The sequence below is a fragment of the Chrysemys picta genome, chromosome 4, assembly GCF_011386835.1.
Source record: "Chrysemys picta bellii isolate R12L10 chromosome 4, ASM1138683v2, whole genome shotgun sequence".
Classification (NCBI taxonomy): Eukaryota; Metazoa; Chordata; order Testudines; family Emydidae; genus Chrysemys; species Chrysemys picta.
In genome coordinates, this window is record NC_088794.1 from 92,245,347 (window position 1) to 92,258,144 (window position 12,798).

General features: G+C 44.7%; 1 protein-coding gene across 12 annotated transcripts in view; it reads left to right on the forward strand.

Annotated features, from left to right (window-relative positions):
* The window catches only part of TTBK2 (tau tubulin kinase 2), a 314,450-nt gene that overhangs the window by 242,067 nt on the left and 59,585 nt on the right, over positions 1 to 12,798 (forward strand). For all 12 annotated transcript variants that reach the window (XM_065595339.1, XM_008169904.3, XM_065595338.1 and 9 more), the window contains 3 exons: positions 308 to 373; positions 1,812 to 1,904; positions 3,616 to 3,741. In XM_065595339.1, the coding sequence (XP_065451411.1) occupies positions 308 to 373; positions 1,812 to 1,904; positions 3,616 to 3,741 (285 nt within the window). The remainder of the gene's footprint in view (positions 1 to 307; positions 374 to 1,811; positions 1,905 to 3,615; positions 3,742 to 12,798) is intronic.

The window sequence follows — 12,798 nt, forward strand, 5'->3', positions numbered from 1 at the left end:
AGAATTTGACACTCTTCAAAACAAAAGCTAATGTAGTTAGAGGATAACTTTCCCCTGGAGCTAACTCATGTGTGGATATGCGGCACACCATCTTGTCATGTCCATTTGAGCCCGCAATGAATCTCTTGCAGTAATATTGTACCAGCAATATGGGAAATCGAAAGTAGACAGAGGATCTAAATGACATTTGCCTTTGCTCCATCTTCTGTACTGTAGTAGGTTTTACATGTTGCTGTGTGTAATCAGGTGGTTTATCTTCTGTAATACTGAAAAATCTTTGATTTTTATGTCTGTGCTTCTTTGATAGCCACGAGCTGTTGCGGGTTTTCGAGGAACAGTACGATATGCATCAATCAATGCTCACAGAAACAGAGTGAGTATCTGTGCTTACATCACACCTGTCTGAGTTTTATAGTAATTAAAAACACTGTCAATTGTATGTATAGTATAAATCTTGCTTCATTTTCTGTGTCCCGTTGTCATTATTATATAGAAAGATGTTAGACTGTGGGAAATACTTAGGAAAGAATAGGTCACTTTTACATTACTGTAGATAACTGTATGTCTTATCTTCATAATGGTATTCTGGTTGCAGAAATCATAATAGTTGTTTTAATTATTACCATCACTGTTTTAATCATACCACAAGAGAGTAGAACAGGGAAGATGAAATTATCAGGTGATAACATTATATTTACGGTATATTCCACTTATCTTCATGATCTCAGGGTATTAGAGAATTTTGGACAAACCACTATTGCCAGTGTGATGACATTCACTTCACAGTAAAATGATGTACATCCCTGCAATCATATTTTAACATGCTTCCTCTTTTAATTTTTTCTGTGCTTTTTATTCTTCCATGGAGAGAGTTTTTTCCTACTTGCAGTATTATAGGGATCTGTTTTGCAATTTTTCTTCTAATCGGTTTTATTGGGAATATACAATAGTTGAAGTCTCTGGAGCAAGTGTGGGCAAACGTTTTGGCCTGAGGGCCACATCTGGGTATGGAAATTGTATGGTGGGCCATGAATGCTCATGAAATTGGGGTTGGGGTGCAGGAGGGGGTGAGGGCTCTGGCTGGGGGTGCAGGCTCCGGGGTAGGGCCAGAAATGATGAGTTCAGAGCACGGGAAGGGGCTCCGGTCTGGAGCAGTGGGGGGCTGGGCTCGGGGACGGGGGACTGAGGGCTCCGGCTGGGGGTGCAGGCTCTGGGGTGGGGCTGGGGATGAAGGGTTTGGGGTGTAGGAGGGTGCTCTGGACTGGGACCGAGGGGTTCAGAGGGTGGGAGGGGGATGAGGGCTGGGGCAGGGAGTGAGGCGCAGGAGGTGTCTCAGGGGTGCAGGCTCCAGGTAGCACTTACCTCAAGCGGCTCCTGGAAGCAGCGGCATGTCCCCCCTCTGGCTCCTATGCGGAAGCATGGCCAGGTGGCTCTGCTGCATGCTGCCCTGTCCACAGGCACCACCCATGCGGCTCCCATTGGCTCCCAATGGGAGCCGCAGCACTTGAGGTGGGGACAGCGTGCGGAGCCGAAGCCCCTGGTTGCCCCTATGCGTAGGAGCCAGAAGGAGGACATGCTGCTGCTTTCAGAAACCGCGCAGAGCGGACCCGAATCTGCTCCCCAGCTGGAGCTTGAGATCTGGATTAAAATGGCTGGCAGGCCAGATGCAGCCCGTGGGCTGTAGTTTGCCCACCCATGCTCTAGAGCAATACAGGATCTAGCAAAGCCCATTAGCTCTGATTGCATAGTAGTAAGGTAAAGTACAGCAGTTATGAGGAGTAACAAAATTCCATCCCTTTTCTTTTTCACAGGAAATGGGAAGGCATGATGACCTCTGGTCCCTGTTTTACATGTTGGTAGAGTTTGTGGTTGGACAGCTGCCTTGGAGAAAAATAAAAGACAAGGTAAAATCTAGAAATAAGTATCTTAGATGGGCATTGCACATAAACACCTTCATGAAAAATCTACTCAAGAATCATTGGTTCATAAAATTCTAATGTTACATTTTAGAGCAGTTTCTAGTGATTTTTCCCCCTCACTTCACAGTGCTAATGTCATGGCTTAAAGTGCTGTGGAGTGTTACAAATGGTCTTAGTTTGCAAGGGAATTTAGACAGAGCTTACAGTTTTTACAGATTCATTATAGAGGGCAAATATAAATGTACATACATTAATTCATGGCCCTATTTTGAAACCAGTGCTTTTTGCCTTCACAAACCTTTTGTACAAAATTTCATAGTTTGACATTTCATCTTGGAAATAGATATTCAGTATTTGCTGTTAGACAAAGTTAGCCCAGTAGATCTGTGCTCATGCTGTTGGGCAGATGTCTTATGGGAGGTATGCAAAGAAAAAGCAACCTCTGATGGCCTGTGTCCACTACTTGTTTCTACCTATTTTGAAAGTATAGCATTATCAAAAGCACTTTCTGATTAACTTAGCTATGGTGGTAGATGAAGGTGGGCCATACAAAGGACTGCTCCTATTCTTCTGACTTTGGAAACCACAGACTAATTGATATTGGACTGAATAAAAATACTAAAAAATGTCTACTTTGAGGAGTAATTATGTATCAGAAGTGAACTGAAGCAGATGACATAATAGAACTTTTAAATCTCTGTCTATGATTTTAGTAGAGTTGTAATGCCCAATTATAATCAGTGGTGTCAAACAGCAACAAAACACACACACACACACAAAGAGAAAATTAGACTAGCATTTAAATACAGTAACGCCTCACTTAATGTTGTAGTTATGTTCCTGAAAAATGCAACTTTAAGTGAAATGGTATTTCCAAAGAATCCAATTTTCCCATAAGATTTAATGTAAATGCGGAGAGTTAGGTTCCAAGGAAATTTTTGGGGGGCAGACAAAAGGCAGTATATACTGTACAGTACTGTACTGTGGTTGGGAGGTGCCCCTGGCTTACTCCACACAGGCACAGCCTGCTGCAGGCAAGGATGCTAGGAAGCACCTTGTGCAGCAGCAGCGGCAGCTTCCCCCCAGAAGAACAGGTGCTATCTTTGCCGAGGGATGCTCCAGGCCCACCTCTTCCCGTCCCCGCTCCACTCCAGGCCCACCACTTCCCACCCCCACTCCACCTCCTCACCAGAGCACGCTGCTTCCCCGCTCCTCCCCCACCCTCCCAGAAAGTCCTAAGTGACACCAAACAGCTGTTTGGCGGTGGGGGAAGCGCTGGGTGGGAGGGGGAGGAGGCAGAGAAGAGGAACTTGTGCAATGCTCCCTTGTAAAGTCACTGCTCTTCCACAGAATCTTACAAGCAGAGGATAGAGCAGGCAGCCAAACGACGTTATAAGGGAACATTGCACAACTTTAAACGAGCATGTTCCCTAATGGAGCAGCGACGTAACTTTGAAACAACGTTAAGCGGGAGGATGTTAAGTGAGGAGTTACTGGTTAAAGAACATTTTACATTGGTGCTAAGGGCAATGGCAGGATCTTTAGCCCTGTTATAACCTAAAGGATTAATCTCCTTTTCATACACCCTTCAACTCTGACCAAAAATATTGCACTTAATGCCGGTGATGTATGGTGTGAATATTCTGCGGTTGGGAATGGTGGCGTGCTAATGCTTTTTTGTGCTAACTGTTCCTAGGAGCAAGTAGGCTCCATAAAAGAGAGGTATGACCACAGGCTCATGTTGAAACATCTCCCCCAAGAATTCAACATCTTTCTAGATCACATCTCCAATTTAGATTACTGTACAAAACCCGATTACCAGGTAAGCCTTTTTACTTTTTTGTATTTCTAATTTTTAAATAATCTTGTTTTGCCTTATTTTACCATAATTATCCTTCTTTGATCTGATCCTGTGTCCATGACAATAATGATTATGGACTGTCCCACTGTAGAGCTATTTTAATGGCAATAAGGTACTTTGGTGAAGTTTGGCAGTTTGATACTAAGATAGTTCGAAGGCTACAGCGTTCATTGCAGGTCATCTGTTGGATGACCTGCAATGGGCCACTGTATCAATAATCTAGCTTTGTGAAGGTGGGGTAGAGCCAGGGTGCCATGTGGAGAGCCATATTTTATCTAAAACTGTGATGTGAGGGGTTCTCTGCAGACAGAGGTCTGCAAACCTTTGTAATCTCTTTTGGCCAATTCTAGGAGGGCTTTGAACTCCTCCTGGATGCAGTGCAGGTGTTCAGCTAAGTTGGATGGTGCAAGTATGTGGGAGACTTGTGGCATGGACAGGTGGAGGAAACCGTAGTTGGTGTAAAAAGGACTCTGGTGGGTTGATCTGTAGTTAGAGTAATTGTATACAAATTTGGCAAAAGAGAGAAGCGAAACCCAGTCATTCCAGTGGTAACTGATAAAGCAACAGAAGTATTACTCAAGAATTTGTTTCACTCATTCCATCTGTCCATCAGTCTTGGAGTGATAAGATGAGGAGACATGTAGATCCACATTCAGGAGTGTCACGGGGTGCACCACTCAATGCTGGACTGGTGCCTCCTTCTGGTACTCTGGGGATTAGCTCGAGGCCAACGCCCCCCCGTCCACCATTTGCACACCGTCACTCTGTCCACCTGCAGCTCCTCTTGCAGCCTCAGGAACCATAACGTCCTCTTCATGGCTTAGCCCTCTGGCTGTGTCACTGTCCATGTTCCCCCCTTTTGGGGAAGATTAATTTCTCAGTAGTTGTAGGCAGTCCTCTTGCTCACTTCTTCTGTGCCACTTGCCCAGGGGCTGGTAGGGGAACCAAGGCCCGCCCTCTTCTCCAGGTCCCAGACCAGGGACTTTCAGCTCAGCAGCCTGGGCCTTCTCTCTCTGGCCTCACTGCTCTATCCCAGGGCTTTTTCCTACCACTGGTTCCCCTATTCTTCCTGGGCCTACCAGTTCCCAGAGCCTCCTCCCTCTTCCCAGGGAGTGACTGCAGTCTCAGCTCACTCCTCCCTTTCTCCTAGGAGTGTCTGCCTTTTCCCAGCCACCTCTTCTCCTCTCAGCTCCTGGGCTTTATAGGCCCTGCCTATTTCTGCCCAGCTGAGCCTCCTTAATCAGCCGCCTAATCTGTTAATTAGCCCATCTGGCCTGCATTAAACCCTGCAGGGTGAGTGTGCATTAGTCACCCCATGACAAGGAGCTTGAACAACTGCCAGAAATATGAAATGAACTGTGATTCTCGATCAGATGTTATGTTAGATAGTTGACCATAGAGTTGGAAGACATAGTTGAAAAACAGTTGGGATATATGATGGAATACACCCCTGCATCCACACCCTACACACTAGGTGTCCAGTTTTTGACTGGAATGTCCGGTCAAAAAGGGACCCTGGCGGCACCGGTCAGGCCATTACAAAATCCGGTTGGCAGCGCAATGGAGCTAAGGCAGGCTCCCTGCCTGCCATGGCTCGGCGCGGCTCCAGGAAGCAGCAGCATGTCCCCCCTCCGCTCCTATGTGTAGGGACAGCCAGGGGGCTCCGCACGCTGCTCCTGCCCCAAGCTCTGGCTCTGCAGATCCCATTGGCTGGGAACCATGGCTCCTGCAGATGGGACAGCGCGCAAAGCCGCCTGGCCGGTCCTCTGCATCGGAGCTGGAGGGGGGACATGTCTCTGCTTCCGGGAGCTGCTTGAGGTAAGCACCGCCCAGAGCCTGCATCCCTGACCCCCTCCCGAGTCCCAACCCCCTGCCCCAGCCCTGATCGCCCTCCAAACTCCTTAGTCCCAGCCCTGAGCACCCTCCTGTACCCTAAACCACTCATCTCATCCCCAGCCCAGAGCACCCCCCCCAGTCATAGCCCTCACCCCCCATACCTCTGCCACAGCACAGAGCCCCCTCCTGCACCCCAAAACCCTCATCCCCAGCTCCACAACAGAGCCCGCACCCCCAGCTGGAGCCCTCACTCCCCCCACCCCCAACCCCCTTCCTCAGCTCAGAGCCCCCTCTTGCACCCTGAACCCCTCATTTCTGGCCCCACCCCGGAACCCATACCCCCTCTAAGACCCCAACCCCCTGCCTCAGCCCGTAGCCCCTTCCCATACTCTGAACCCCTCAGCTCCACCCTCAGCCCAGAGCCCCCTCCTGCACTCCAAGCCTCTCATTCCTGGCCTCACCCCGGAGCCTGCACCCCCAGCTGGAGCCTTCAGCTCCTCCCGCACCCCAATCCTCTGAGCCAACATGGTGAAAATGAGTGAGTGAGCGATGGGGGGGGTGGAGTTAGCAGGAGGTGGGGCCTTGGAGAAGGGGCGGGGCCTTGGAGAAGAGGCGAGGCAGGGGTGTTTGGTTTTGTGTGAGTAGAAAGTTGGCAACCCTATAACCCACTGGTCAATAATTTCATGATAAAATATATGTAGTAACATTATATGTAAAGTTATAAACATACGCTGAAATTAGGTCTGAAATGTGTTTATCAGAAAAGTTTGGGTAAATCAGTTTCTCAAAGACTAAGGACAAGCTGACGCTTCTAGCCAGGTTTCAGTTGGAAGGCAATTGCCTATCAAGTGTCCATTCTTTGTCAAGGAAAGGGGTTAGGAACAAATAGATCTGCATCTTGGCAAACAACAGCATGAAACCTCTTTCACCACAAGGCTCCTTGTCTCCGTTCTCACAGCAGGAATAAACATTATATAGGGATAACCTTCAAGAAAATGCATTTCAAAGGATGACTGGACTGTAAAAGTGAGGGGCAAAACCACCCCAAGGTATCTGTCCCTATCCATCGTGCTTTCACCTAGAAAGACAAAAGAAGCAGCCTTTGGACTAAGGGAGCAGATCCTGGCCTGAGAATTTGGTCAGCAATGTTATTGGAAATGTGGTAAAGGATTTCAACTTGAAAGTTTTATTAAGTTTTAGTACTAGGAAGCATTTTATCTTTATTTTTTGCTTGTAACCATTTTTTACTTTAATGCATTATACTTTTACTCACTTAAAACCTATCTCTTTGTAGTTAAAGAAACTTGTTTTATTCTTTAATCAAAACAAATCCAGTGTTGTACTTTAACTAAATTGTGTGGGTAACTCCATTTAAAGCAGCAAACTGTTGGATATTGATCCTCTGAAAGGGGTAATGAACCTAAAATATCTGGATTGTCCAGGACAGGACTGGACAGTGTAGAACATCTGTTTTGGGGGGAAAATTTGGGACCAGGAGTGTGCTGGGGTCATCTTGAAAGTGATAACCAAGGCTAATGGAAACTGGAGTGTTCTGGCAGGCTGTGGCTATAAACAGACACTCAGGATGTGACCTGAATCTGTTTGGCTGTTTTTGAGGAGCCCAAATTGGGAGCTTCAGCAGTTAGGCACCCCAGGTTTCAGGGCAAAGGTGACATAGCCCCTCACTGGTCTTGATTGCACCCTGGAAGGGCATAGGCTGTTACCTCCATAGAGGGAATTTGAAATCATGGCACGAAATGTGACATTTTTGTAAGTAGGTCAACAACAACTAGCAGAGTCAAGTGGCAATGGGAATTGGGAAAGTCAGTGATAAAGTTCATGGAGATGGAAAATCAGGGTTGAGACAGAGTTAGAGGAATCAAAGAGCCCAAGAGGTTTGGCGCAGGGAGTCTTTCTTCAAGCGCTCATGTCACAGGAGTTAATGTAGGACCCAATGAACAAATGCAGTTTTGGCCACCAGAAATTTCAAGAGACCAGCCTCAATGTTTTCAAGTGACTGAAATGGACAGCAAGGGGAGAATCATGACATAGCCGGGGCATCAGTAGGCGTGGTTGACTGTTTGGAATATAAATCTGGTCTTTAAACAAGAGGTTCCTTTTCTTAACTGAGAATTTCGAGTCAGGAGCTAGGTCCTTACTGGTCAACATAAATTTCACTGCAAATGGATCAAAGAGTAGGAGGGAGTTCCCAAGAGAGAGCAAGTTACTGTATTGTTTATCACCATGTTGGTGAAATGGCAGGGTTTCTGGATTGTGACTGCTTCTAGAGTCCCATCTCCTTTGTCCCAGTACTCACTCTTAGGAGGCAACTTGTCGGGTTTACCATTCCTGGCACTTGGGCAATAGTCATGGTGAAGTCAAACGTGGAGGAAAAAAGGGGGTCAATAGATCTGACATTGTTTGAGAGCTTTTGCTGTTCTCAGGTTTCTAGGTTCTTGTAATTCGCATATACCTGCAATGTGGTATAAAGGTGATGAAGCCATTCTTGAAAAGCAGGCTTTATGGCCAGCAGTTCTTTGTCACATATCTTATAGTTTTTCTCAATGGGAGTCAGTTTCTGGGAATAAAATGCAGTGATGGGTCCTGGGCTGCTTGACAAAGCTGCTCTGATCACATAGTTGGAAGTGTCTGCTTCAACAACAATGGGTTTTGCCAGGTCTGGATGTACCAAGATGGGCACTGATGTAAACATTTCCTTTAATTGATTGAAGGCAATTGGAGTTTTGTCATTGACCTGAGTGGGAGCAGGATTGTGTCCCTGGTTCCTTCACAGGTTTAAAGTGGAGAACAATAAGTGTGACTACAACAATTGTCCTCTGTTGTAAATTTCCATTTTTTGTTCCATGGCAATAGAAGAGACCAACCCCTTCTTCCCGCCCCCTCCATACACTTTCTCCACCCATTATCTAGGATGTGGGAAAACTATCAAGATCTAATTAAGAGTCAGTAAACCCCTTCCTGCTGCCTTTCAAATAGACTTGATTGATTTGTAGATAATGATATTCTATGTCCTGGCTGAGTCGTACACTGCAGAGAATGAATCTGAATAAGTGCATTATATTAACTAATTCTGGAATTACAACTTCCAGAAGACTACAGGTAAGAATATTTATCATCACCATTAAATTATGTTTGAGCATGTGAAACTAATTAGCTTTCCTCTGGAAAAATTTTCTGTCATACTGTTCCATATTCACACATCTGCAGTTCCAAAGTAGAGACTATTTATGTGTAACATTAGCAAATTGTGGATTGGTTCTCTTGTTTTCACAGAGCATATTCAGACAAATCAAAGCCAACCTGATTAGATGGCCACTAATGCATCACTGTTTATTCTAAGAAGGAAGAAAACAGCAGCAACTGAAGCTCTGTTATTGCATCTGTTTATCAGTTTATTCTGTTATATTTATCTTATACCTTTGCTGTGTCTGTCTCTAGGAGACCAATGCCGTCGACATTTTTCCTTAGGTTGATATCTGTGGAGTTTTGTCTGGGAAACATGTTTCTTTCTCACTGCAGCCTTTTAGCTATTATTTGCATTAAAACTGTTTCTTCTGCTGGAAACCACTTCCTTTATCTACCATCGAGATTGCTGATCAGGCAGCATAGATTAATGCCCGTTCCTTTTTTAATTCCTCATCATCTGGACCCATGGGAAGGAGGCCCTGGAAGAATTCCACCATGCTTTCAACAGCTTCCACCCCACCATCAACCTCAGCCTGGACCAATCTACACGGGAGGTCCACTTCCTGGACACCACCGTACAAATAAGCGATGGCCACATTAACACCACCCTATACCGAAAACCCACCGACCGCTACGCCTACCTTCATGCCTCCAGCTTCCACCCCGGTCACACCACACGATCCATCGTCTACAGCCAAGCACTGAGGTACAATCGCATCTGCTCCAACCCCTCAGACAGAGACCAACACCTACAAGATCTTCACCAAGCATTCTCAAAACTACGATACCCACACAAGGAAATAAAGAAACAAATCAACAGAGCCAGACGTGTACCCAGAAGCCTCCTGCTACAAGACAGGCCCAGAAGAGAAACCAACAGAACTCCACTGGCCATCACCTACAGTCCTCAGCTTAAACCTCTCCAACGCATCATCAATGATCTACAACCCATCCTGGACAATGATCCCTCACTTTCACAGACCTTGGGAGGCAGGCCAGTCCTCGCCCACAGACAACCTGCCAACCTTAAGCATATTCTCACCAGCAACCACGCACCGCACCATAACAACTCTAACTCAGGAACCAACCCATGCAACAAACCTCGATGCCAACTCTGCCCACATATCTACACCAGCAACACCATCACTGGACCTAACCAGATCAGCTACAACATCACCGGCTCATTCACCTGCACGTCCACCAATGTTATATATGCCATCATATGCCAGCAATGCCCCTCTGCTATGTACATTGGCCAAACTGGACAGTCACTACGCAAGAGGATAAATGGACACAAGTCAGATATCAGGAATGGCAATATACAAAAACCTGTAGGAGAACACTTCAACCTCCCTGGCCACACAATAGCAGATGTAAAGGTTGCCATCTTACAGCAAAAAAACTTCAGGACCAGACTCCAAAGAGAAACTGCTGAGCTCCAGTTCATTTGCAAATTTGACACCATCAGATCAGGATTAAACAAAGACTGTGAATGGCTATCCAACTACAGAAACAGTTTCTCCTCCCTTGGTGTTCACACCTCAACTGCTAGCAGAGCACCTCATCCTCCCTGATTGAACTAACCTCGTCATCTCCACACTGATATATACCTGCCTCTGGAGATTTCCATTACTTGCATCTGAAGAAGTGAGGTTCTTACCCACGAAAGCTTATGCTCCCAGTACTTCTGTTAGTCTCAAAGGTGCCACAGGACCCTCTGTTGCTTTTTACAGATTCAGACTAACACGGCTACCCCTCTGATACTTAACATTAACAGATAAATCAAGATCTAGGATTTTAAATAAGAACTGGAAGTATCAAGTGATATCAAGTTCCTCATTTGCCAGTGCATTTCTTTCTTTCTGTCTTTCTGTCTGTGTAGGTCTGCTGTATGTACACCACCCCCACCTTTCTTTATATGGCCCACCCTGTTGTAGACACAGAAACTCAATAAGAGATTAAAGTGATACATTTATAGATCTTACCTCTTCCAAGGCAAAGCCATGACAGTCCTGTAGACTAATGTCCTTTGATTATTCATAGAATTTTTACAGCTACAGTGCAAGCTTCCCTACACCACCCTGTCCATGTGCCATAACTGTGAACTGGATGGCCATACCTTTAGGGGTAACAGTGTATTGTACTTTCCATGCCCATTCCAATACCTGGATTACCTTAATTAGTGTCAGTTGTAAAAGTACTTTTTGGGATGTGGATTTGTGTCATAGTTCTTTGTTGTTATTTATTTATAGAATCACAGAAATGTAGAACTGGAAGGAATCTGGAGAGGTTACCTAGTCCATCCCCCCATGCTGAGACAGGAACAAGTATACCTAGATCATCCTTAACAGGTTTTTGCCTAAGCTGTTCTTAAAAAACTTTGATGGACATTCCACAAACTCTCTTGGTAACCTGTTCCAGTACTTAACCATCCTTATTGTTAGAAAGCTTTTTTCTGATATCTAACCTAAATCTTCCTTGCTGCAGATTAAGCTGATTGTTTCTTGTTTAGTGGACATGGAGGACAATTGATCACCATTCTCTTTATAACAGCTCTTAATATATTTGAAGATTGTTATCAGGTTCCCCATCAGTCTTCTTTTCTCATATTTTTTTTTAACCTTTCCTCAGAGGTCAGGATTTTTAAACATTTGATCATTTTTATTGCTCTCCTCTGGACTTGCTCCAGTTTGACCACATCTTTTTTAAAGTGTCGTACCCCAAACTGTACACAGTACTCCAACTGAATCCTCACAGCTGCCGAATACAGTGAAACAATTATCTCAAATTTCTTACATTTGACACTCCTGTTAATACACCCCAGAATTATATTAGACATTTTCGCAACTGTATAACCTTGTTGAGACATATTCAATTTGTGATCCGCTATAGCCTGCAGATTTATTCCCCATCTTGTAGTTGTGCATTTGAGTTTTTTAAAGGATATTAACCCTGTTAGAGAAGGAAATTAGGTTGGTTTGGCATGATTTGTTCTTGACAAATCCATATTGGCTATTACTTATAACCCTGTTGTCCTTTAGGTGCCTACCAACAGATTGTATAATGATTTGTATTAAAGTGTGTCTGACTGATCTATTATTCCCTGGTGCCTCTTTGTTCCCAATTTTAAAGATAGATACTATATTTGCCCGTCTCCATTCCTGTAGGACCTCATTCATCCTCTGTGAGTTCTCAAAGATAATTGCTAATTGTTCCAAGATTGATTCAGCTAGTTCCTTAACTATCCTAGCATAAATTTCATCAGATCTTGCCAGCTTGAATATATGTAACTTATCTAAATATTCTTTAAACTGATCTTTCCCTATTCTGGCTTGTTGTTAATATTAATTGTGGAAGCATTTTGCCGCCATTAAACTTTTTAGTGAAGACTGAAGCAAAAAAGGCATTAAACAGCTCAGCCTTCTTGGTGTCATCCATTATTAGCTGGACTTACATTTCCCTTTGTCTTTTTCTTGCTTTTCGTGTATGTATATAACCTCTTTTTATTGCCTTTTATGTCCCCTATTTAATGAAGGGCATAACGAGTGGGGTCCCACAGGGATCGGTTCTGCGTCCAGTTCTGTTCAATATCTTCATCAGTGATGTAGATAATGGCATAGAGAGTACACTTATAAAGTTTGTGGATGATACCAAGCTGGGAGGGGTTGCAAGTGCTTTGGAGGTTAGTATTAAAATTCAAAATGATCTGGACAAACTGGAGAAATGGTTTGAAGTAAATAGGATGAAATTCAATAAGGACAAATGCAAAATGGGAAATAACTGCCTAGGAAGGAGTACTGCGGAAAGGGATCTGGGGGTCATAGTGGATCACAAGCTAAATATGAGTCAACAGTGTAACGCTGTTGGAAAAAAAGAAACATAATTCTGGGATGTATTAGCAAGAGTATTGTAAGCAAGACACAAGAAGTAATTCTTCCTCTCTACTCCGCGCTGATTAGGCCTCAACTGGAGTAT